Source organism: Podarcis cretensis, assembly GCF_951804945.1.
Source record: "Podarcis cretensis genome assembly, chromosome: 8".
Taxonomy (NCBI): Eukaryota; Metazoa; Chordata; class Lepidosauria; order Squamata; family Lacertidae; genus Podarcis; species Podarcis cretensis.
The window spans coordinates 17,102,383-17,127,029 of NC_137177.1; the positions used below are offsets into that span (position 1 = coordinate 17,102,383).

Sequence of the window (24,647 nt, forward strand, 5' to 3'; positions counted from 1 at the left end):
CGTCTTTTAAGATGCCATGAGACCCTTTGCATATCCTCCAGCATTTCTCCGGTGAAAACAGGCACGTCCTATTCCATAATGATAATTTTACTATTTTTAGCCCTACACATTTTACTGGGTTGCCCAAGCCACTCTGGGCAGCTAGCAACAAATATAAAAACATAATAAAACATTACACAGCAGGCACGTCCAACATGTAGATCGTGATCTACCGGTAGATCACTGGCCGTCTGTGGTAGATCACTAGTAGATCACTAGCTCCCCTCAAATAAGCTCAACAACTTTGACCTCAACCCCCAAAAAACAGGCCTTCCTTCTTCCTAAAAGAAGCTCAGCATCTTTAACCTGAACCCCCCCCCCCAAAAAAGGGGGTAGGTCAATGCCAGTTTTTAACTCTGTGAGTAGATCGCAGTGTCTTGTGAGTTAGCCACCCCTGCTCTACAAGATTCCCTTTAGATGATCCAGGGGTCAGATAACTCCATACCCTCCAACATTTCTCCAATGAAAATAGGGACATCCTAAGGAAAAGCGGAACATTCCGGGATCAAATCAGAAACCAGGGTGGCTTCTCTAAATCAGGGACGTCCCTGGAAAATACGGTTACTTGGAGGGTCTGCCTTTGCTGTTTTTGCTTCAACAAACCAACATGGCTACCCCTTTGGAAACAGCCTGCCTAAGTCCCCTAAGGCCATTTCCCTCATGTGAGGAGAGGACAGGGCTCCATTGCCAGCGTTCTGAAGTCATTCAGTGGCTGATCCAGTTGGTTTCTGCCCATGGAATGGAGGGAGGGGCAGCGGCCATCTTGTCCTTCACCTCCAGCAACAAAACGTCTTGGGTTGACCCTGCCTCAGATAATAGATGTTGGGGACTGTGAATGTGGCGGAGACAGGGGGCCAGGAGGCTGACCCAGGGAAGGGAGCCTCTCGTTTATGGGGCTGGGAGCCAGACCAGAAGCAGGAGGAGGAAGAAGAAGAGTTAGGGCAGGATGAGGTGGAGGAAGAAGAAACTGTTCAGCCAAGGGATGGGCCAGTTGACTCCTCACCTTCCCCTGCTCCACCATCTCCTAGTACTGTAGCCTTATGAGGCTTTGCCCTCGGGTGGGAAAAATATTGCGCCTGGGAAAGGGAAGTGGGAGTCAACAGACACTCAAGGAATAGTTTCAGAGAAAAGGCTTTTATTTCTACCATCCATGAACTGGTAGAAGGAGCAAGTGTGATAAGTCACAAAAAGCATGCACGAAGTTCACAGTCATGTGCACAAGCATATATACCCCTTTCCAGTTCCCTCCTCCTTTCTCCTCCCTCAGGAGTCCTCTGAGCATGAACAGAAAGCTGTCTTGGGACTATTGGGACTCTTGGCACCCTTCCCAGGAAAGGGGTTTCAGAGTGTTCAGATATGTTTCAATCTCTTGTTCTGGCATGGTTCCCGGACAGAAAGTAAGTTGCAATGTGGTTCTTTAGCAAGGCCAGAAGGCATCAGAAAGGCCTGAGAAACAATGGACTGTGTTCCCTACCTTTGTTGCAATCTTTTTAGTTACAGCAAGAGGAATGTTTCTGATGCTTAGCTAATGCCTTTTAGCTGCTGAGAAAAATGATTTTGAAAAGCTCTGAGAAGCTTTGAGCCTGCTTTGGTGGGGGGTGACTTCGGGCCTAGGTGAGGTCACCTGTTCTCACCTTCCTTCAGTACCAGGAGGGGCTTGAAGAGGAATGAGCAGCAGCGGCTTCCGTGCAGAAGAAGTCGCCCTGTGGGAGCTGCTGCCAGTGTTTCTCTTGCCAATAAAGTGTCAACCACCAGCCATGCATCTTCCTGAGCTGCTGCAGTAGGCCATGACCCTTATGTTCCAGTGTGCTTTAACCAAAAAAGCAAAATCACACATGCAAAACCCAAGCTCACAAAATCCCTCCTAGCCTAAATTGTCTTTAGGCTCTACTATCCTCAGACTGAACGAAGAAGCGAGACTCATGTTTTAAGGAATGCCATAACAAAAAGTTCAAAGTGGTTGCAAGTCCTTAACTTTATTAATCTCGAACTTTTAACTATGTTTTAAAACAATTTCTAGCCCCTGTGGTGCAGGCGACTCTCCCCGACCACCTAACCCAGAATGTCTCCCTTTGAGAGATGACCCTCAAACCAAGGGAGAAAAGAGGGGCTGCTGCATTAGTGTCAGGAAAGCATTTTTGAAGTAAAAGGAGGAGAGGAGAGTGGGCAGTGTGACAGTTTTGCTTTGTTCAGGGGGGAAATGCATGCTCGAATTCAACGATTTCTCAATTTCTAACTGTTAACTTCTGCTGTCCAGCCTCCTTTTCTGCATTCTCAGCGCTTCCCCAGTCAGCTCAACAGCCCAGAAGGGATTTGCAGGCCAAGGAGAGTTTGAAACTTTCCCTCCCCATCCCATGATTCTGATGATAATCCTTCTCCCCACAATACTGCTATTAAGAGGAAGGTGAGGGCAGGTATGGTCTCTGCATCCTTCTATAAGGGTGCAGCCACAATAGCACAGAAAAAAGAAACATTAAACATGTTTACTTTCATACTGAGTTGAAGATATGTAATTGAATAAAGTTTGGCTTCAGCTGGTAGATCCCAAAGGGTTACATCTGGATATTGGGGGTACAGGTACCCCGTTGGTTCCCTAGTACCTTTTATCACATCAACCGCAGCTGCACCACCATCATCATCTGCCATATTTCGCAGGGCATTGACCAGGGATGATTTGCCGACACCTGAGTCCCCTACGATGGCGATATCAAAGGGGACGTTTGCCAGATGGCTGATTCATTTGAGCTAATGTGTCTTGTTTGCTGTTCTTACAAGCCATGGCTGCTCTTCTTTGAGATTTATCACACCTAAACAAGAACAGAAATATTGCAGCAATTAATACCTTCTGCATCTAACTCCTCTTTTAAAACAGCTGGATCGGTTGCCAGTTCAGTTCAAGGCCCAGTTCAAACTACTCACATTAGTTTTTAACTCCATTGAGCATTCAAAGGAAACCATGTTCTGGTTAAGCACTGGGACCCCAGGAATCCCTTACCAAACAGAAATTGGGGTGCAGGCAACATTATAGTTATTACAATGTCTTAAGTAAACAGCTTTAACAAATGCTGTTGAAATTCCTGTACAGCTTCATCTGCCTCTCAGTTTTCCTGCCTAAACCCCCTAAAATGGCTGCAATGCTTTGATGAGAAGCTTTCAAACTGCATAAATTGGACTTCCTGTCCTGGTGAGGGTTTCCCCTGGAGAGAGAAACTCTGATATACAGGGGTGCCTTGGTTCCCGAACAGCTTAATTGTTGAACAAATCAGCTCCTGAACTCTGCAAACCCGGAAGTAAGTGTTCCGGCTTGCGAACGTTTTTCAGAAGTTGAACGTCCGACATGGCTTCTGCTTGAGTGTAGGAGGCTCCTGCAGCCTCTCGGATGCAACGCCTTGGTTTTTGAATGGTTTCGGGAATCAAACACACACCTGGAATGGATTAAGTTCAAGAACTAAGATTCCACTCACTGTATATTTGATTGTTGTCCTTTCAAGCAACCGTTCACTGCTGAATACATAGCAGGAATGGTTGAAATATGGGAAAGTGAGCAAAGAAAGAAACAGTCAGAATTAATTAGGTGGGGCTCCTTTTAGAGCTGAAAGGCAGCATAGAAATATTATTCCTTGATGGCTTCCTTGTCGACTTTTGCATTGTTACATTGATAGGCTGCATAAAGTGGAAGGGCTTTAAAGCTGTGGGGGTTTAGGGCGTCTTAGAGGAAATAGTTTCTTTTCCAGAAAAGTTCTAACATTCTGCAGGGTGCAGAGCGATGTTAGAGCAAGAAGCTGGCTTTGCAGACCGGGCAGGCAGGCAGGACACCAAACTCCCCACAGAGTGTTCCTAGATGGACAGCAAAGCCTTTGTCTCATCCGCCATCCTCAACCTGAGAAGGAGATGATGCAAGGGATCATGGCGCTGCTGCACTCCAGGGTTTCTACAGCCGTACGCAGAGAGGCTCGCCTTCCATTCCCCCAGCTTGTCCTCCAGCTTCCTGCAGCCTGGGGAGCTGTTGCTCTTCCCCACCCCCTGCAGACCGGGCAGGCAGGAAGCAGCTGGATCTGCAAAGCCAGCTGAGAAGCGGCTGCAGCAGGATCTTTTCCTATCCAGCCCACAGTGCCAGTAGTGGCAATTTTAGACACAGTGTATTGCGATAAGAGTTCAGAAACTGTTTGTGCTAATAAAACTCCCAGTGGCAGAATCCGCCTTTTCCTATCCAGCCCACAATGCCAGTAGTGGCAATTTTAATCTGAGTGTATTGTACACAGTGTGTACACAGTGTATTGCGATAAGAGTTCAGAAACTGTTTGCGCTAATAAAACTCCCAGTGGCAGAATTCACCTATCACCATGGGACTTTTGGGCTCTGAGATATGATAGCCATCTTCAGATATCTCAAGGGCTGCCATATGGAGTGTGGTGCAAGCTTGCTTTGTCCTGCTTCAGATGGTCACCTCGACAAACAGCTTCAAGCTACAAGGAAAGAGATTCTGACTAAACACGAGGAAGAACTTTCTGAGAGCCAGAGCTCTTTGACAGTGGAACGGACTCCCTCTGGAGTATTAGTATTAATACAGTGGTACCTCAGGTTACATACGCTTCAGGTTACAGACGCTTCATGTTACAGACTCCGCTAACCCAGAAATATTACCTTGGATTAAGAACTTTGCTTCAGGATGAGAACAGAAATTGTGCAGCGGCGGTGCAGTGGCAGCAGGAAGCCCCATTAGCTGAAGTGGTGCTTCAGGTTAAGAACAGTTTCAGGTTAAGAACAGACCTCCAGAATGAATTAAGTTCTTAACCCGAGGTACCACGGTAATATAATTTTAAAAATGGGTGTGGAAGATGAATGCAGAAGAGGTCAATTCTAGATGAACAGGAATGGAAGCGATGAAAGAAATCTGTTGAGTCAGTGGTGCTTTTATTTATAAATTATGTAATTTGTTTAAAGTCTTTGTATCATATCATCATATTCCTCCTGAGTTTTGATGAAGTGTGAGCCTCACAGTGCTAGCTTTTGCTCTCTGTCATGACCCAGCACAGTCCAAGAAATGATTTACAAGAAGGAGGACCTACAGCGACTCCATTTAGCTTTTGTTTTCTCAGAAAGCAGAACTATGTGCTGGGCAGGGGAGGGGGAGAGGAAAACTTGTAAACAGCATGTCATTTCTGCTACAATATAATAAAAACCCAAAGCTACTTTCCCCTTTCAAGGTTATTCAGGATAAAAAGTTGCAAATAATCAGCAGCAGAGCATTTAGAAAGAAATATGTGCCTGTACCAGCTTATTAGGCTTTTGTCAGAGATAAGCTCAAAGTACCTTGGTGATTTTAAACTGCATGGGGGTTTTCAGTCTCTGTTTGGGGTCTCCCATCTGAAGTATGTATGTCATTTCAAGATCAAAACCGGTGATACACTGTCATGACTGCTGATCTTCGGTACACAGATACAGCAAGGCACAGCCTATCTGTGAGTTTATGGACATTGCCAGTTCATGGACCTTGACAATGAAACCTGACAGGTCTGAGCATGTGAACCAATATAACATGCCTTATGATGCTTTTCCATTCTCAGAGGAGGGGGACCAAGAAGGTAAAAGTTCTGGAAATTGTTGTAAATAAAAATATGCCCTTTTTCCTTATGGGGTATCCAAGAGCCCATATGGAGTCCTTACATAGGTTCCCTATTGGTAGTAGAGAATAACAGAGGCCAACCAGAGAATATTGAGAAGCAAAGCAGCTAGTAAGCTTGATCTTTATTGATCTGTTGCAACAGGGTGCTCCCCTCACTCGCAGGAAAGGCGGTGGACCCACAAAAATGCTGTGCAAGGGCTTATAAAGACTTTTGAAATTTCCATCCTCTAGATCAAGACCACCCCCAGAAACATTATGCATACATCACAGAAGGGGTGTGACCTAAGACCACCCCTCAGATACATCCCATCTACATCACAGAAATTTAAATGTTGTGGGAAATCTAAGCTCGATTTCTGTGAAGCAGAAATCCAGTTTCTCATGTCAGTTCCCTTTATGACGAAATTAGTCCCCCTAAATTCAGCTGTTCAAGGATGAGTCTTCAGGCACATAGCAAATACCTTTTCTTTATCTGGTGGAACTTAATTGAGAACTACAGAAAATAAGATAAATGAGGTTAATAACATAAAAACAGTATAATATGTTAGCATTACAAATCTAAAATATTGTTAAAGCTGAGAAACCTTGACTAAATTTTAACTAAATTATAATTGCCTGAAGCAGCAAGGTTAGAATTGGGCAGGAAGCAAAATATTATATGGGTCAAATGAAAGAGAGAGGGGGTATTCAAAGGAATGGATATTCCCATTTTTTTTCCTTTGAAGAGGGCATTTTTTTCTAAGCTTTCTCCATTATCGAAGAAAAGCAAGATTACATTCCACAAAATTTGCAACCTCAGAAAGGAAAAAGCTGTATGCCCAAAATACCTACACTTCAACTTCAACAGTAATTTTGATTATTGCCTACTGTCATCTAACAAAATAATTTTAGCAACATCTTAATAAAACTACATCAAAATCAAAGAATTCTCTTTCTTAAAGGCCTGTCTGGGTAGAAATTACACAGAAAAGTTTCGACAGCATGTTACATCAATATGACAAATGTTTCTAGTTTACATTGGAGTATATTTAAAAAGTATCAGTTAAAAAAAGCATTCACTGTGGACACGACATGTGTAATGAATCTCAAAGGGTGCATTGATTAAACCTGGCCAATTCAATTCATAAGAGTATTGGGTTCCATGGGGAGCAGTGGTGTGCCTGTCTGGCATGCTTGTCTCCCAAGGACTTTACAAAAATTGTTGCTTTTTATTCCTATTTTTAAAAGCTTGGTTGTGTCATATTGTGGTAAGGCAAATCAGCTCTAGGGTCTGCTCCATTGTCTCTAGAACCAGCCACAATGGGTAAGAAAAGGGGTGCCAACGTAGGAATACTTGCCATAGCAGCAGCAGCAGCTCCTATTACCCCACCTTGGGTTGCATCATGTCTTGTGCCAGTTCTACTTGGCCCTGAGATGCTCTGCCTCACACTCTTCCAGTCTTCCTTCCTAGGGCTTTCTTTCGAACCCTTTCAGCATCCTCAGCTAGATTATTCAGGAAGCTTGACAGCATCCCATAAGTGATGACAAAAGACACCCCTGCCATGTCTCAGTTCTCCAAAGGACCACAGACCCTGGGTGCATGCCAGGAACCCCACAGCCTCTTGCCACTGCTCGGCAGAGAGAGAGGGAGGTGTTCTAACTTTGCTGCAGAAGCATGCCATTTGCACCCCTCAGACTGCTTTTGTCCAACTGCCTAGTCTGATGAGGCTCACAATGTACCTTTCCACTGATCAGCCATGTTGGAGGGGGGAGAAAGGGAGGTTCCAGATAGTTTGTCTAGTTTCATGGGCAAAGGGGGATGGACAGTGTGGAGGGCTTCAGATAACTGTTAACCTCTGCTGTCTAGCCTCCTTTTAAACACTCTCAGATACTCCCCAGTCAACTCAACAGGACAGAAAGGATTTGCAAGCAGAGGACAGTTTGAAACGTTCCCTCCCCATCCCATGATTCTGATGATAATCCCTCTCCCCCCAATGCTGCTGTTAAGCTTAGGGAAGAAGCTCAAGGGCAGCAGGAGATCAAACATCATTGGGATCACAAGCCTGCCAGCTGAGCAAGGGGAAAGCTGGCTGGGAGGGAAAGACTTTGAGGGACCTCTGTTAAGACTTACTTGCTTCTCGAGATCCTTGACAAACAGTTGTTTGAGGACAGGAGGATAGGATAGTTTGTCTTCTCACTTCAGCTGCTCACACTCTCTCCTGTCCTCTCTGGACTTTGTAGCAGAAGAGCTAGAAGATCTCAACAGACTGATGCTCTCGTTCTTGTGAATTGGTGCTAGCAACATGAAATCTGTGGTCTGCCCTCAGCTAGGCTTTGAGCATAACAAACAGGTGCAGAAGAGGATGTGGTTGCTCGCTGCCTGGACCCCCTCCCTCCTGTTTTGAATTTTGACATCAAAATTCCCAGCTGCAGTCTGCTAGGTTACAGAATTCCCTTTTCTAAGGCTTGGCAGCTTCTAGCTAAGAAGGTGAGAATAGGTGGCTTGTGTTGCCTAAGGACTAATTGAGCAGAGGCCAAGTAGGGATGCATCATGGCTGAACTCATGTTGTTGCAGGAGAACCTGAGCTCTCACTTAAGTTCCTCCAAAGAGTCACACACATGAGGCGTTTGGTGAAGAAGAAGTTCGTTTATTGGCTCTGTACAGAAGCATGGTCCAGGGGGATTGCACCCAAAGGCTGGACCTGAGTCTTGGCAAGCCCCCTCTGTTATACCCCTCTCCCCTTACCATAACCTTTCTTGACCAATTATATTCCCCAATTACGCTTATTCCCTTATATAGTGGTGTTCTGCAGCTTGCATCATCTCTTATTTGATTGTATACCTTTTGCCACAAAGCCAGGCATGCGCACGTCTACCTCGTGTCACATGAGCTTTTACTTACTGCTGCTGACACAGTCTCTGACTACCTATGATTTTCTATAGCCTCCGCCCTTTCCAGGCCTGAGGCTCACCGCAATGTCAAGTGAGTCTGTGCCCCAGGTCCAGGTTCCAATTCCATGTTTGCCTCATTGCTGCTTGGTAGAAAGCTCAGGAGAACTTTAGCACAGTGCATTTCCTTCAGATGACAGACCAATGGAGGCTCATTGCCTCGTTGTCATTCTCTGTTTGCCACTAGTACAAGCAGTGGTGTAACTGTGTAAGATCAGAGAAGATGGGGTGGTCTCATACTGATACATGGTTTTAGATGAGGCCTTCTAAAATGCCATGTGGGGAGAGGGTGAGAATGTGGCCATGGTAGATGGGTAAAGATCTTGGAGCAGAAACTGCATCCTGTTTACAAGTTTTCCTCTCCCCACGCCTGGCCAGCAACACAGTTCTGCGCAAACAAGCTCCCTCTGGCCAGAAATGCGGCTTCGGCTATTTGTTGCGATCTTATCTCATCCTCGCTGGTTACCTTCGCTTTCTTTTTTGCTTTTAGTAGTGTGACAATCAGGAGGAAGAGGGTATAAAAGGGAGACAGAGGGAGATAGCAGGACGGAGAAAAGCACGAGAAACCTCGAAGCAAAACCTCCAAGAAGAGGACTGAGCTTGGCTGCAAAATATAAGTGCGGCAGCAGGTAAGGAGTTGAACTTTTCTCCTCGTTCTAGAATGATTTCCCTTTCTTTTTGAGCTTCTTTGCGCTAAAGGAGACTCTGAGCTCCTTGCTTGGAGGGGGTGGCAGAAACAATTGCTGTTGCTGTTGTTTACCTTTTATTTGTTTTTTTTTACATTTTTATTGTTATTATATTAACCATTACATTATAGCTATTGTGATATCATATATCATATCATATCATTAACAATAATATTATTGTTAACAATGATGTTCGAGAAGGCTGCTCTTCTTCCCCGCGGCAAATAACATGTCATCACCAGGGAGCAAGCAGAGCTCGTGCTGCTATAAAGGTGTCCCCCTCTCCCCCCCCCGCGCCCGAGTTTAATAAAAGGGGTCTGTTAGCATTGCAATGCAGTCCATGACCCCACCCGCTTTATCAGGGCTGCGTCTCAGCACTTCCTGGTGTGTAAAAAAGGTATCTGCGCCACTTCTGATTAGAAAAACTGCGTGGCAAGGGTTCGAGGCAGGGCAGGGCAGAAGATGCTGGAGCTTCTCTCGGTTCTGGGTTGGTGCTGCCTGATGAGCCTGGGTAGCTCAGTGGGTTAGACCATGGTGCTGATAACGCCAAGGCTGCAGGTCCCTGTATGGACCAGCTGACTATTCCTGCATTGCAGGGGGTTGGACTAGATGATCCTCAGGGTCCCTTCCAACTCTACAGTGCTATGATTCTGTGACTTTCTCATAGCTCTTTTTTCCTATAGCTGTATTTCATTTATTTATTTATCTGTTATATGTATATAGCTTTCAGGACAAGATAATGTTGCTGATAATGGGTTGTCTTCAACTAACATTTACTCAGAGTAGACCTATTAAAATTGATGGATCTTAGGCATGGTTATTAATTTCAGTGAGTCATGAGTCATCGCTGAGTAAAGGTTAGTTGACAAGAACCCAATGTGGATATTTCCCCCAGTATTGAGCATTGCCCTTTAAGAATATTTCTGGGCTCTTTCTGCATCACTTATTTCTACCCTTTGACTCCTTTTTTTATCTCCCCCTTGGTGACATTTCTAAAAATATTCTTCATTTTATGGTGACTTTTGTGAAAGTGGCAGGACAAGGCTTGGGCAGAATATACTAGGGATATGCACAGTGCATTGGCTTATTTATTTATTAAGTGTTTTATCCAAAGTTTTAGCCAAAAAAAAAAAAAAAAAAAAAGAGGAATCCTTAGTTTGTGTGTAAATGCTTCCTTTAGTCAAATCTCTAGAGCAGGCATGGCCAAACTCAGCCCTCCAAATGTTTTGGAACTACAACTCCCATCATCCCAGGCTAACAGGACTAGTGGTCAGGGATGATGGGAGTTGTAGTCCCAAAACAGCTGGAGGGCCAAGTTTGGCCATGCCTGCTCTAGAGGAATGAACAATTTGAGTTCAAAAAAGAGCCACATCTCACATAAACATGTTTTAAAGGTTATGTGTGAATGCATGCACATATAGATTTCTGAGAGATTGACAACAGGCGCAATTCTTCACTTTATTGAAATACTACCAACTGCTGCTCAAACAACCCACTAGTCTCAGTGACATGCCCTAAGTAAATTGATTTTCCCACATAAACCACGGATTGTAAAGATGACCAGAAAAGTGTGTGGAAAGATATCATTTAACTATTAGAGCTTTCTTCTCCTTCTCAGATAAACTGAACCACAAGGAATCACTGTCATGGATCCTGCCTTAACAAAAGAAACCTTAAAAAAAGACCTTGCTGAAATGAAGTCTGCTTTGGAGAAAAAACCATTTGAAGTCGTTTCAGCTGAAGCTCAACAGCTGTTAAATTTATTAAATAACATGACGCTTGAAATTGCCATCACAGGAAGATGTGGTGTCGGGAAATCATCTTTTGTCAATGCCCTGCGAGGAATGAAAGATCAGGAAAAGGGTGCAGCTAAGACGGGGGTGACAGAAACAACAATGGTGCCACAAGAATATTCACACCCCACATTCCCCAAAGTCAAAATGTGGGATCTACCAGGAATTGGAACAAATGAATTTAATGCAGAGGAATACCTAACAAAGGTCAATTTCAGCAAGTATGATTTTTTCATCATCATCTCCTCGGAACGCTTCACTAAGGATGACACCAATTTGGCTCTTGAGATCCAGAAAAATAAGAAGAAATTCTACTATGTGCGCAACAAAGTGGATGTCGATATAGATAACACCTGGAAGTCAGAAGGCATCAGTGAGGAGGACATCTATGAGAGGATGCAGTCTGAGAAGAAGACTCTTGACATTATACGGAAAGATTGCTATGATAAATTGAAGGCATTAGGTGAGCCTTCTCCAAGGGTCTTTCTGATATCGAGGTGGGATTTCAACAAGTATGATTTCCCCCTGCTTCAAGAGACCTTTGAACAGGAACAGGATGAAATCAAGAGAGATGTTTTGATTATGTGTCTTCCAATTTTAACAGAAGATAGCATTAAAAAGAAAAAGGCTTCTATGGAGAGCCTGATATGGAAATCAGCCATGGTGAGTTGTTCTGTTGGGTTGATTCCTCTCCCAAGCCTCTCGCTTAGTTGTGACATTGCCATTGTGGTTTCGACAATGAGCCAAATCTGCAAAGTTTTTGGCTTGGATGAAGATTCCCTCAATATACTAGCAAATCGTGTGAGAAAACCTGTTGAGGAGTTGAAATCTGTTATTGAACATACCCCAAGCACTGGTATGATCACAACAGAATTCGTCATGGATCTCTTGAAGAGGTCACTAATATGGGGAACAATCACAGGGGCAGAGCTGATTCTGGATTGCATACCTGTGTTGGGGTCTCTCTATGGTGGGGGCAGTTCTTTTGCTACCACATTCTACTTGCTGAAGAATTTCCTGGAAAATGCTGTGAAAGATGCAGAGAAAGTTCAGGCAAAGGCTGCTGAGCCCAAGAGACGCAAGTAAACAGCCAATACATCTACCTGGGAGGAGACATCCAGGTACAACATGCATTATCTCATCTTTCTACCACAGCATCAACCAATTGCTTCATTCACAAGTTCGACTTCTGGTCTTGCAAGATGGCATCCTAGCATGCTTCCTTTATTACTCTTCAGCTCAGCACTTGTAGCACTGCCATACAGTGGTACCTCGGGTTACATATGCTTCAGGTTACATACACTTCAGGTTACAGACTCCGCTAACCCAGAAATAGTACCTTGGGTTAAAAACTTTGCTTCAGGATGAGAACAGAAATCGTGCTCCAGCGGCGCGACAGCAGCAGGAGGCCCCATTAACTAAAGCGGTGCTTCAGGTTAAGAACAGTTTTAGGTTAAGAATGGACCTCTGGAAAGAATTAAGTACTTAACCCGAGGTACCACTGTATTTCGCAAAGTGAAAATCTGAACACAAAAGTTATAGAGCTTTTCGCTTATTTGGGGGGGGGGGGCAAAGTTATAGAGATGGAGACGGCAAAGTTGATGAGCTTTTTTTGACAAACTCTCCCAAAAACAAAAGACGTTTTTGAGCTATTTTAAAGGAAATTCACCCCAAAAAATCAACACTTCTGACATTTCACAGACATTTTTACCAATTTTCAAAAATTCTGCTTGGACACTACTTCCAACAGACGAATCCCAGACATATGGCAGCCCTATTGTAACAACGCTTAATCAGTAGCCTGCCAGGGCAATTTTTGTCCTGTTAAGAGGTTTCTTATCTCCTACCTGTCAGTGTTAAAGCGATGGATGTCTCCCCCTCCAACATGCGGCAAATTTGCAGCGGCAAAATGAAAAGAAGAGACACATGGCTTCAGAGACATCTGTTGCTGATACACTTAAGTAAATTGTGATGCAGAATTAATGTCTGAAGGATAATTTAGCAAAGGTGAATCTTAAAATTACAGCCCTGGATCAAAAAGTTACTGATCTTAATGAGGAGATATCAAAATCTGAAGCAGTTGAAATTAAACAAGATGTAACACAGATATCGTCTTGGGTGAGATCCTGCGAGACATGCTTATCCATGCAAAAATATACTATATAGTTCGGTAGTCTTTAGTATATTTTATGGTTATTTTGTTATTTCTGCTTTTAAAAATGTTTTAATGTACTCTCTTCCTCCTTTGATTGCCATTCTTTCCTTTTGCCTTATTTACTTAATCTCAATAAACTTATAAATATTAAAATTTTAGGAAATGTTTTTTTTTTCTGAATCCTCCATACTGCAATTATTTCCCCAGCTGTTCTAATTTTAGTTGTAAAAAAATCACTTAATCCAGGCATGGGAAAGCTATAGGCAACAGTCCAGATTTAATTTTCCTAACCTGAACCACAAGCCTGTTTTCTCTCAGCCTCCTTGTTGTAATGATTAATCTTTTCTTTTCTTCACCAGCTGGGTGGGTGGGTAGGGGAAGCCTGAGCCTTTGGGGAGGGTTTTTTCCTCTGGAAATAAGCATACACATACCCACAAATTTCCTTGTATTTTGGAATGCTATGAAACATAGAAAGACTGGTTCATCTTCAACATAGTTGGAGTAGAGGCAGTTTTGGGTGTCCTCCTGCCACGAATAACTCCAGATAGGTGCTTCTTATTCTTTCTTTGTTTTTGTTTTGTTTTTGAGGGATATGTTTTTTCTTTTCTTGGTTTTTGAGAAAACAAAGAAACCAGAGACGACAACATCGGAACAAACAAGACTTCAATCAGGTCTCTGTCCATATCAGAGCTTGGAACTAGTTCAAGTTCAACATGTCTGTAAAAGATCTAATTCCCATTCATGTTCATTCCTTTATGAAACAAACCAGTTCTCTTTATGTTCAGTTCACTTTAAGTTAATCCAAATTACCCTTGGCAATTTTTTTTTTTTGTAGAAATACTCTAAAGCATTTAGAAAGTGACAATGAACTTGAAGATGAGCCAGAAATCATTCTTCATTTTGCCCCAACTTAATTCATGTCCAGTTTACCCAGCAATTATGGGAACTACTTTCACGTGTAGTTCAGATGTTTTTCAAACTAATTTAGTGCACATTGAACTTGTTCATTCCAAGCACTAGCCAATTGTTTTTGAGATTGTTATAGTCCATGTGTGATTTTACCAGCTGCTGAGATAAAAATCCAAGTTTTTTCAGCTGTCGGAGGTGGTTACACTGACAACTACTAGCAGCTACACTAAGAAATGGCTATGCATTGGCTATGCATCAAGCTGGGAGTCAGCAACACCAGCTCTTATTTGTAGAATGAGTTTATCCCTCCTCAGAATGCAACTTTTCTGTAAAGCCTTACAGCCTTAAAGCCTTGGAGGTTGAAATGTTCCCCCACTGGCTGCCAACACAAATAAACAGACAAAGTAATATAGTTTTTATTGAAAAATAGCAAAACACATTCAGACTCACTAGGTGTGACCAAGTATCTGTGCATTAATTACTCTGTACTCTCTCTGCTTATGTCTGTGTTTTGGGTTCCAGACAACTCTAACCAAATAAAGCTCTGTGTCCCCATTCATTATAATGAGGAATCAAATAATCCCCTTTTGGCCAAAGTGGGTGAAATTTGCAAGCCTAGGAGACCCTACAAATTGGATTGAGCCTACCTAAATCCAGGGGATCTTTGTGGAGGAAGTTAAGTGGGTTTACTTTCCTCCATACTTATTTGATATTTTCATGGGTAGGAGGTTATTTCTGATCTTAAAATAATTAAGAGGTGTCTGAGTTTTGTGAATTTTTGCTTATACATTTTTAAAAAGAGCTTTGCAGCTTCACCCTGGCCTTTCTGGTGCTAAGCCTTACAGGCCACAGATAAACCTAAAGTGAGAGGCAGAGTTCTTGGTTCTGTTGTTTGTTTGTTTCCTTGTTCATTAAAGCAGTGCAACATAGGAATCTAAGAAAAGGAGGGGTACCCTACCTGGAACAAAGGTCTCTCTTAAAAATATAATCCTCCATTAGCATGTTTTATCCTCAGCTCTTTAGTACTCTGTTGGCAATGTTATGAATGCTTGTCTTGCCAAATGCAAGGTGGTTCTTTTAAACTGAGATTCAGAGGCAATACAAAACACAAGTGAGTGAGAAGAATTAAGATTTTATTCTAAACAGCAAGCAATTTCTACATTACTAAGCAAGCACTTCAGTCTGCCACTTGGAAGCCCTCAAAAAGTGGCAAAGTGTCTCCCAGGTAGCCTTAGGTTTGCATGGCCATGTGATCGATCAGTCAGAGCACAAACTTCTCAGACTCTGCGCAACACCATCTGATTTACAACACTGCTTTGGCTTTCTGAATAGCTGAGAGCAAACTGCAAGGGACTTAAGTTCCATGTTGAAGTTTCTGTGGTGCTGAAAATGGAACTTCATGAGGAGAATTATGGCAACTGAGAAAGAGACTTGGGACACGTATGGCAGCAGGGGCTCTAGAGCCAAGTGTTGTTAGCCAAATTTCAGTTTATTTAAGAACATGTTTCACTTGCGCTGTGCATCAGATCCAGCTCAATTGCTGGATGCTGACAGGAGGAGAAGAAGCAGGCAGAGGGAGAGGACAGTTAACAGCAGATAGCAGAGAGGAGGGGGAGAGCAGCTGTAATCTGAGCTCTGACCAAAGGGACAGATAGATGTGTGAGAACTACGATAGTGGGCAAGACGTGGGAATGCAGGAAATACGCTCTGCCAAATCTCTTAGGATTTCAAAAGTAGGAGAGATGCACGAAAGATACGGGAAGAGAAGGTGGGGGCTTCCGTGTTGGGGAAGGGGGAGGAGCTGAGTCCGGGCAACTCCATCTTCTGGGGAGGGCGGTGAGTAGAGAAGCTCCGTCTTAGTTTGTTGTTTTAGCAATAAATCTGAAATAATTAACAGCCAGATTCGTCTCACGTTTGTGGGAGAGACCAAGCCATAACAGGTTGCCCGGACTCACTTTTTCTCTCATGCCGGAGGCCAACAGAGAACGTGATGGAAAGGCAAGTGCGGAACGTGGGGAATGCAGCTGGGGGAGCAGAGGGAGGGGCAGGAGAGCCCACGGACCCATAATAGAATTGAGAAGCTACACATGGCAACTCAAATCACAGCTCGATACGCTAGCAGGAGCTCTAGATGAACAAAGGAGGAACACACAGGCTGAAAGGGACCTCAGGGCTGGCAAGGGGCCTGGGGTTCATCCTGCAAAATTCAGTGGGGACAGAGAAGGTTATGCTGCCTTTAAAATGGAATCCAATTAAATTTTGGATGTGAGATCAGCCAAATTTAGCTCGGACAAACAGTGGATAGCTTATCTGATAAGCTGGCTGGAAGGACCAGCTAAGGACTGGGCCATCACTTTAATGGAGGGCCAGCACAGCACACTGGGAAATCTGTGGGAATTCTGGGGACAGATGGATGCAATGTTCAAGAGCCCCAAGGAGCATGCAACGGCTGAGCAACAACTGTTGAATCTGCGACTGGAAGGGGGAGAGTTCTGTGGCCTTTTATTGGACTGCTTTCAATGCCTTATTGCAAAGGGATGGCTGGGGACAGAACACGGGACTGCTGGCACCCATGTATGGAGCAGGATTGAACCCATCGATCCTGGATGAGATGGCGAAGATGCAACCCATGCAGTTGCTGGACGAGTTAGAGCCTCCCTACAGCTGGGGTTACATCAGGAGCAACAGACGTTAGAAAAGAGGGGGGCTGGGGGGCCTCCGCTAGTAAGGAGCCACACTCCAAGTCTTTCTGCGCCAGGGATGGGCAACCCATCCAGCCAGGGGCAAGGAGTTGAACCAATGCAGACTGACTCGGTAGAAAGAGGGAAGACTAGGATGGCATGGAAAGAAGGGAGTCAATGGCGTTGGGAAACACACAGTTGCTTTGTGCGCGGGAGGCAGGTGCATTTGGTGAAACTGTGTCCCAATAGGAAGGTGGGGGGGGATCCCTGTCAGGGGCCAGTGTAGAAGAGAGGCCCAAACCCCAAGAGACACAGACGGGAAACGGCAACTACCTGCCTGCCCCACCTGCACTGAGAGGGAGTTGGAGGGTGGGGGTGGCGAAGAGCTCCAGCTCCCAAGGCTGCAGGAAGCTGGAGGACCAGCTGGGGGAAGGGAAGGCGAGTAGCTCTGCGTGAGGCTGTAGAAACCCTTGAAGGAACCTGTGCCTGGTGGCCCCCTGCATGATGTCCCCCTAAAGCTGAGGGTGTCAGATAAGACACGGGCTTTGCTGTCAGTCTAGGAACACTCTGAGGAGAGTTTGGTGTCCTTCTGGTCTGCCTGGCTTGCAAAGCCAGCTTGTCATGCGGGCTCTGTAGCTGCTCTGCACTCTGCAGAATGTTAGAATGTTTCTAAAAAATAAACTACTGTATTTCTTCCTCATGTTCAGTCTTGTAATATGAAGCCATTGGATCAGGCCCTACCCTCTGGAGCAGAAGAAAACAAGCTTATTCCCTCTTCTGTGTGACAACCCTTGAGATATTTGAAGATGGCTATCGTATCTCCTCTCAATCTCCTCTTTTCCAGGATAAACATACCCAGCTCCTTCAAGTGCTCCTCATAAGGCTTGGTTTCTCATTTTTCCAATATTTCAATATCTCAGTTTCTCATTTTTCCAATATTTAAGTTCAGCTCTTCACATCTCCCTATCTGTTGGGTATTTCCACTTTTAAAAAGTTTTCGTGAAAATTCATCATGAAAAAACAGCTTCAAATTTCTTTTGATCCCAAGCAGACTTCACTTCAGCAAGGTCTTTTGTTAAGGTTTCTATTGTTATCCATGACAGTGATTCCTCATGGCTCAGTTTATCCGAGAAAGAGAAAAAAAATGTAATAGTTAAACGATAGCGTTCCACACACTTTTATGGACATCTTTACAATCCATGGTTTATGTGGGAAAATCAATTTACTTAGGGCCTGTCTCTGAGACCAGTGGGTTGTTTGAGCAGCAGTTGGTAGTATTTCAATCAATCTCTGCCGGGCTCTGGAAAGTCATAGGATCGTAGAATTGCAGATCTAGAAGGAAACCCAAGGGTCATCTAGATCAACCCCCTGAAATCAGGGCCATGTGGGGCTTAAGTGCAGAAAACGCGGGAGCTGCTGAGACGGGCACAGAAGCAACTACGGCAGAGGTAAAGGATTAACCATCTCGGATGCTTCAAGTTTCACGAGTGAGCCTTTGGGACCTTCCCATTTAAAGGCAGCAGCACCGCTGTCAATCAGGCTGCTTGGAGCTCCCTCTAGCGGGGAATGCGGCTCTTGCTATCCTCGTCCTCGCTCGTACTTTCGCTTTCTTCTTTGCTTTTTTTAGCGCGACGACCGGGAGGGAGCAGGAATAAAAGCGAGCGAGAGAGAAAGAGTTGGACGGAGGAAAGGCTAAGAGATCAGGAAGCAAAGCCTCCAAAGAGGGAACTGAGCTTTACTGCAAAAAATTCGGACTGGCAGCAGGTAAGGAGGTGAGCAGTTCTCATGGGGCTCTGATGACTTTCGTGTTTTTTGTTTTTTTCTGAGCGTGTCTGCGTTAAAGGAGACTCTGAGCTCATTGCTAGGCGGGGGCAGCAGAATCATTTATTTTTGATTCTTAATGACGTTGGAGAAGGCAGCCCTTCTTCCCCGCTGCAAAGGGAATAAATAACATGCCATCACCAGGGAGCAAGCAGAGCTGGTGTTACTCTAAGAGTTGTAAGTAACTGCTCTGAAATCAACGCGGGTCTCCCTTTCCAGCGGTGACGCGTGTTCATTCGACATCCACCTCTGCAGCTGCTACGAGGCTGCCCTCATCCAGCTCCTCTCACCTCCTGCCTCTTTCACTTTTGGGGGTTTGGCAGAGTGGAGGGGGGAGTTCTTTGGAAACAGACAGAGCCTTAGCTAGGTGATCTGGCGCCCCTGGCAGAACCGTCCAGATTGCGCCCCCTAGCCACGGAAAAAGTAGCTCTTCTTTCCGTATCTCCTCCATCCCCCCTTCCTCCCATTCAATTCCTCACGCACAGAAAATCCAGTATTTTATATTTAATTTATTATGTCTTAATAAAAGGTTTCAGCAAAGAAAATGACATTTTTATGTGAGTTGGCAGGTGTGTTTTTTTAATGTAATTCAGTTGTAAAACAATACACAGATAGGCCTAAATGGAACGTACAAACCATATCATACTGATTTTTCCCACAATAACTTTCTGGTCTCAGAGCCGGAGGTGTTAGAGATTCTATACACTCTCTCACACACACATGCACACAAAGCCCACAGCCCCCCTCCCCCCCCCACGAGCGATCCCAGATCTCTCCACTGGTGCACACAACCCTCCCTTCCAGGCTGCTCTTCGCCCGCATACCCAACACACACCTGGAGCAGGGAGGGAGGGAGAGAGGGGGAGGGAGACCTCATTCATTAACCCCTCCCCTCGTGTCCTCCCTTCCGGCCAACTTTCCAATCTGGACCCTGATCTGCACTCCGCCGCCCCCGCACTTGTTTCTTTCGAAGGTTTTTTACCCCCTCACTTTCCTCTCCCAGCAACACCAACAAGAAATCTCAGCAGCCCCCCAGGTAATTTCCAGTCAGGAGCGTGAGGAAAAGTCTCTCACCTCTAAAAAACTTCAGAGGGGGGGAGAGAGAAGGGGAAAGAAAATAAAGGTTTGCTGAGGGGTCAGGAGGAGAGGAATTTGTGTCTGGTCCTTCCACAGCTTGGGGAGAAGGAGGGGGGAGACTGTCCCCAATCTGAGAAGAGAAACCATTTCCTTGGAAAGCTGATACAGTGGTACCTTGGTTTGCAACCGCTTTGGATTACAACTGATTTGGGTTACAACCATGTCAAACCGGAAGTGCGTGTCCCTTTTTTTGAATTAAAACCATTGGGGGGGGGAGACCCCATTGGTGAAGGCGCACCTTGGGTTAAAACCTGTTTTGGTTTACAACCAGACCTCCGGAATGGATTATGTTTTTAAACCAAGGTACCACTGTAATGTACAGCTTGGGGGAGGGGGAAGTGGGTGGAGAATTTAGACACATAAGGTGTATCTGGTTATTAATTACTTAAATCAGTGGTTTTCAACCAGTGTGGCGTGGCACCCTGGGGTGCCTTGAATGGTGGTCAGGGGTGCCGTGGGCAACAACGGCCTCAGTCCCTCTTTCATTCCCTCTCTCCTCTGACGCCCGCTGATGCCCTCTGGTGTCTCTGCCTCCCAAAGGCTTCAAGAGCTGTTTGTTGCAGCAGCCCTGGCTACAAGATCCCCAGGCGAAAGGTGCCTCTGGGGCTGGCCAGGGGGTGCTGGTTTCCCGGAGCTGAAATGGGGCCTCAGGGTAAGCAGGCAAGTGGGTGAGGGAGCCCAGCCAGCCAGACCACCAGCCCTTGCTGTTGGGAATGGAGAGACAAGTCCCAGGCCCCTGTGGGGCAGTGTGAGGAGGCACCTCTCTTGAGGGCAGGGAGGGCAACTCAGAGACTAGGGGCTGCATCAGCAGCTGCCCAGAGGACTCCCAAGGAGGGGGGAGAGGAGGCTGAGGGAAGACTTAACAAGGAGGGGGGTTGTTTGTAAAAGGGTGAGAGGCTGCCAGCTCTGCAGGCAAGGGGTGACATAACTGGGCTCCTGAGCCCCACTGGGGTGCCGCAGAAAGAAGGTACTTGGTCGAAGGAGCCGTGGACTAAAAAAGGTTGAAAACCTCTGACTTCAATGACAAGCAGGGGCAGAAGTTAAATATTTACATACAGTGTTTAAAGGAAGGGTGCACTCTTAAAAAATACTTAAATAAAACTGCCCCAACCCCTTCTTCTTTTTGACCAGACCCCCCTCTTCTGCACCTTCAGACTGATAACTCTCCCGTTGTGGGGAAGAAGGAGCCTTAGAGAGCAGGGGAAGGTGGGGACCTTCATGGCAGGAGCTTGTCCTACACTCAAGTAGGACCCTGGCAGAGACACGTGCCTGACTGGCATGTTCTCTCCCCCCTGGTCAATCTTTCGGAAGCGTCAAAAGCTTTCTTCAGCCCAAACATCACAGTGACCGATGCCAACAGACATCGGCACACTTAGGAATCCGTTAGAGTCTTCGCAGCTTGCGTAACAGACCTCAGTAACTCAGCATTTTGGCTAATTTGCTTTATTTACATATAAACACACATGGAGCACTGCAACATGGCTCCCTCTCTCTCTAGCATCAGACAGCAAAGAGAAAGAACAAAAGACAGTAGTCGCACTTCACGGAACACAGTAACACAAGCATCCTTTCTCTGTCACTTCCCACTCTGTGGAGTCAAAACATACACCGTCATGTGATAGACAACAATCCCATGACTGCAATCATGGAGCAGGAATTCTAACACTTCAGTCCTTGCAACAGCTTCATTGGGGCAAGAGGTACTGGGAAGAGTTGCTGTGTTCACTTGGCCTGTGCTGTTTGGTTTTCTTTGAGCAAAGAGTTAACGTCATTGACAACAGGTGTTTTATTGTTCGCCAACTCCAGCTCCTGATGTCCCATGACCCAGTGGTGTAGCGTAGGTTGTCAGCACCCGGGGCAAGGCAAGTAATTTGCGCCCCCTAACCCGTGGATTTTAGCACTCGAGTCTCCTCCGTGCCCCCCCAGATGTTGCGCCCTGTGCAGCCGGGCCCCCCTGCACCCCCCACGCTACCCCACTGCCATGACCTTTGGGCACTTTATCCTTGCACTCACTTCTGAATTATGGAATGTGATGGGATTCATACCTTTTACCTATAAAGCTTTGTTGCTTGGCAAATGATATTAATATTGCCGACACTGGAAATTTTACAGAGGGCATGCCATTAATGAATGCTTCTAATTAGGCCGGTCGCTTAACATTTTCCTGCTTCCTTTCTCTTCAGTGCACCGAGATCCACAATGGTGGAAGACTTCGAGGTAGCCATTTCTCAGGGCCAATTGGCAGGTGCTGTGTCGCAGGTGCTGACAAAACCACTGCACTTTTTCAACAGCACTGCGCTCAACATTGCCGTAGTAGGAGAGCCCGGCTCCGGGAAGTCCTCCTTCATAAATGCCATGCTGGGTCTTCGTGCCGATGACCCGTGTGCCGCTGCAACTGGCATACAGATGACGACTGTGCAAGTCAAGGATTACCCACACCCGACACTTCCGCAAGTGATCCTTTGGGACCACCCCGGAAGGGGAACACCAACCTTTGGAGAGGACAAGTTTGAGAAGAAGGTTGATTTGAATCACTTTGATTTCTTCGTCATCGTCGGCTCCCAGCGCTTCCGCTCCACCCATTCTGACCTGGTCCGTGAGATCCAAGATATGGGCAAGAGCTTCTACTTTGTGCGCACCAAAGCAGACCTGGACCTGTCGGCCGCCAAGAGGCAACGGCCATCTGACTACAGTGAGAAGAAGGTCCTCTTGCACATCCAGGAGGACTGCAAAGAGTGCTTGGTAAGAGAAGGAGTGAGGGACCCACAAGTCTTCATCGTCTCCAACTGGGAAGCCGACTGCTTTGACTTCCCCCTCCTGCAGGAAACGCTGAAGAACGATCTCCTGCGTCTGAAGAGGCAAGCCTTTCTGCGCCGCTTCCCTAGCATCTGCCTGTCTATCTTAGAGAAAAAGAAAACCACTGTGAAGGAGAAGATTTGGACCAAAAGGCTTTGTTTGCTGGTCGTTCTTGGAAGCCCAGTTCCCTTCCTTCTCCCCATATTTCTGTTTAGTACGTTCCGCTCCTGGTGCTTCCTGGACTTTGGCCTGGACAATCCATCCCTTGCAGCTCTGGCCCAGCGTGTTGGAAAGACAAGCACAGCCCTTAAAGCAGCAATGCAGTCCCTGGGAATGTTCTCTGCCATTTTATGGGTGCTGCCCGACTTGGTGGGACTCTCAGTGATGGCTTATGAATATCACCGCTGGGAGCATTTCCCCATCTTTGGCTTTCTTCTGTCTGGAGGGATTTCGCTTCCTCGCACCTACTTCATGCTGCAGAAATGCATATCGGGTGCTGCTGATGACACCCAGAGGGTTTTGTCCAAAGCTCTTGAGGCAGAGGGGGAAAAGTCCATTTAGCAGCAAGCAGATGTGCCATGATGACTAAGTGCTTGGTATATAGTATCTGGTGAATTATACGTTTCCATTTTTAAAACAACCACCACCAAAAGACATTAAAATAATAATAATCAGATGATCAGGTTTTTTATTTTAAAAATTCCATAAATCTTAGGCTTCTCATTTTTTATAAAAAATCCTAAGTGAAATAATCTGAATGCCAGCATAATACCCTTTCAGTTACTTTTTAAAATTAGTATCTCTATCCAATGTATAAGAATTAAGACCAATACTGAAAGGAGACTTTGGGACAAATGAACTTTTTCCTATTCATACTTCTTTCAGTCCACTAAGGAATTCCTCTGTATATGATGTCAGACTAGAAAAAAACTAGTGACCTATGTGAACCTGCTTGCAAGGATGGTCCCAAGTTATAATTTATGGAGGCTGCAGCATTCACTTTCTCTCCTTCTCTCTCTCTCTCTCTCTCTCTCTCTCTCTCTCTCTATATATATATATATATATATATGCTGCATTTGCATTTTTTCTTTAGGAACAGGAGTTAGCTCTGTATCACAAGTCCCATGCAACATCTATTTCACAATGTTCTTTCCCTCATACACACTCAAACTGAAGGAGGGCATTCAGCTAGACAGGAGCCTCCACATTGTTAAATAGAAAGTTGAGGTAATTTTAGTCTGTTTTAGTATTTTAACTCTTGCATATCTTAAAGCATGACTGTAATTGTTTCTTGGTTTTATTGTTTTTTCTCTTTGCAAACTGCTTTGAGGTTTTATTAGAATCAAGTGCTGTATAAGTTTTCATGAAATAAACTAATTGGTTAAATTAATCTCCTGGCCACACTTATTAATCAGCTTTCAGTTTTCCATGAAAGTCTCATAAATGAGAAATATTGTGAATTATCTAGACCCCCCCCCACTCCTTCTTTGGCAATCACTCTGGGCTGAGTAAGGTTGTCTTCCATAAACATGGTTTTAACAGTGAGTCCGTGGAGGACCGTGGAGGCCACTTCTGGATCCTCACGGCCTTCTGCAGTGGGGACATTGGTTTTGGGCGGGAGTTAATCACGGTGTGGATTTGCCAAGTGTGCTTTCCTCTTAGCATGTTTCTCCCTTGTGTCCTGAGTTCGAGTGTCTTCAAAGCCCATGACACCTTCGGTAAAGGCTGTTCTCCAACTGGAGCGCTCGCAGGCCAGTGTTTCCCAGTAGTCAGTGTTTATACTACATTTTTTTTAGATTTGCCTTGAGACAACATGTCATTGACACAATAATAATGCATGGGGGGGGGTTGTTTATAGTAGGCCATTCAGATACCATTCCACTCTATTAATAGTTCTGCAACACTTCCCCAATGTCACTCGGTTATTATTGCCATCTGGAAGGTCACTCTTGCTCTGTAGTGTGACAAAAGTGGGGAACACACACACCCAGGAACATTTGTGCTACGAAAAAGTTGCAGAAGAAGAAGAAGAAGAGTTTGGATTTGATATCCCTCTTTATCACTACCCGAAGGAGT

General features: G+C 45.2%; 1 protein-coding gene and 1 pseudogene across 5 annotated transcripts in view; both read left to right on the forward strand.

Moving 5' to 3' along the window:
• Positions 1 to 24,647, forward strand: part of LOC307221562 (interferon-inducible GTPase 5 pseudogene) — a 95,665-nt pseudogene that overhangs the window by 21,084 nt on the left and 49,934 nt on the right. For 2 of the 3 annotated variants that reach the window (XR_013844044.1, XR_013844045.1), the window contains exon 2: positions 9,084 to 9,222. The product of XR_013844044.1 is annotated as an interferon-inducible GTPase 5 pseudogene (transcript). Of the gene's footprint in view, positions 1 to 9,083; positions 9,223 to 10,897; positions 13,391 to 24,647 lie in introns of those variants that run through there. The other variant, XR_013844043.1, reaches the window with a different exon arrangement.
• On the forward strand, positions 18,133 to 23,961 carry LOC307221541 (interferon-inducible GTPase 5-like). 2 transcript variants are annotated; one of them, XM_079986159.1, is made up of 3 exons: positions 18,133 to 18,265; positions 18,445 to 18,581; positions 21,959 to 23,961. In XM_079986159.1, the coding sequence occupies exon 3, from the start codon at positions 21,975 to 21,977 to the stop codon at positions 23,130 to 23,132; it is 1,158 nt and encodes a 385-aa protein (XP_079842285.1). In that variant the 5' UTR covers positions 18,133 to 18,265; positions 18,445 to 18,581; positions 21,959 to 21,974; the 3' UTR covers positions 23,133 to 23,961. The 2 variants fall into 2 exon arrangements, with proteins under 2 accessions (XP_079842285.1, XP_079842284.1); XM_079986158.1 differs by lacking the exon at positions 18,133 to 18,265 and having other exon boundaries at positions 18,290 to 18,589.

What these genes read in the sequence shown, in the direction of transcription:
- LOC307221541 (XM_079986158.1), top strand. Translation starts at nt 18,384, where the DNA reads ATGCGGCTCTTGCTATCCTCGTCCTCGCTCGTACTTTCGCTTTCTTCT. An exon ending in GACTGGCAGCAGGTAAGGAG is followed by an intron (nt 18,590 to 21,958) that starts GTGAGCAGTTCT and finishes CTTTCTCTTCAG; the next exon opens with TGCACCGAGATCCACAATGG.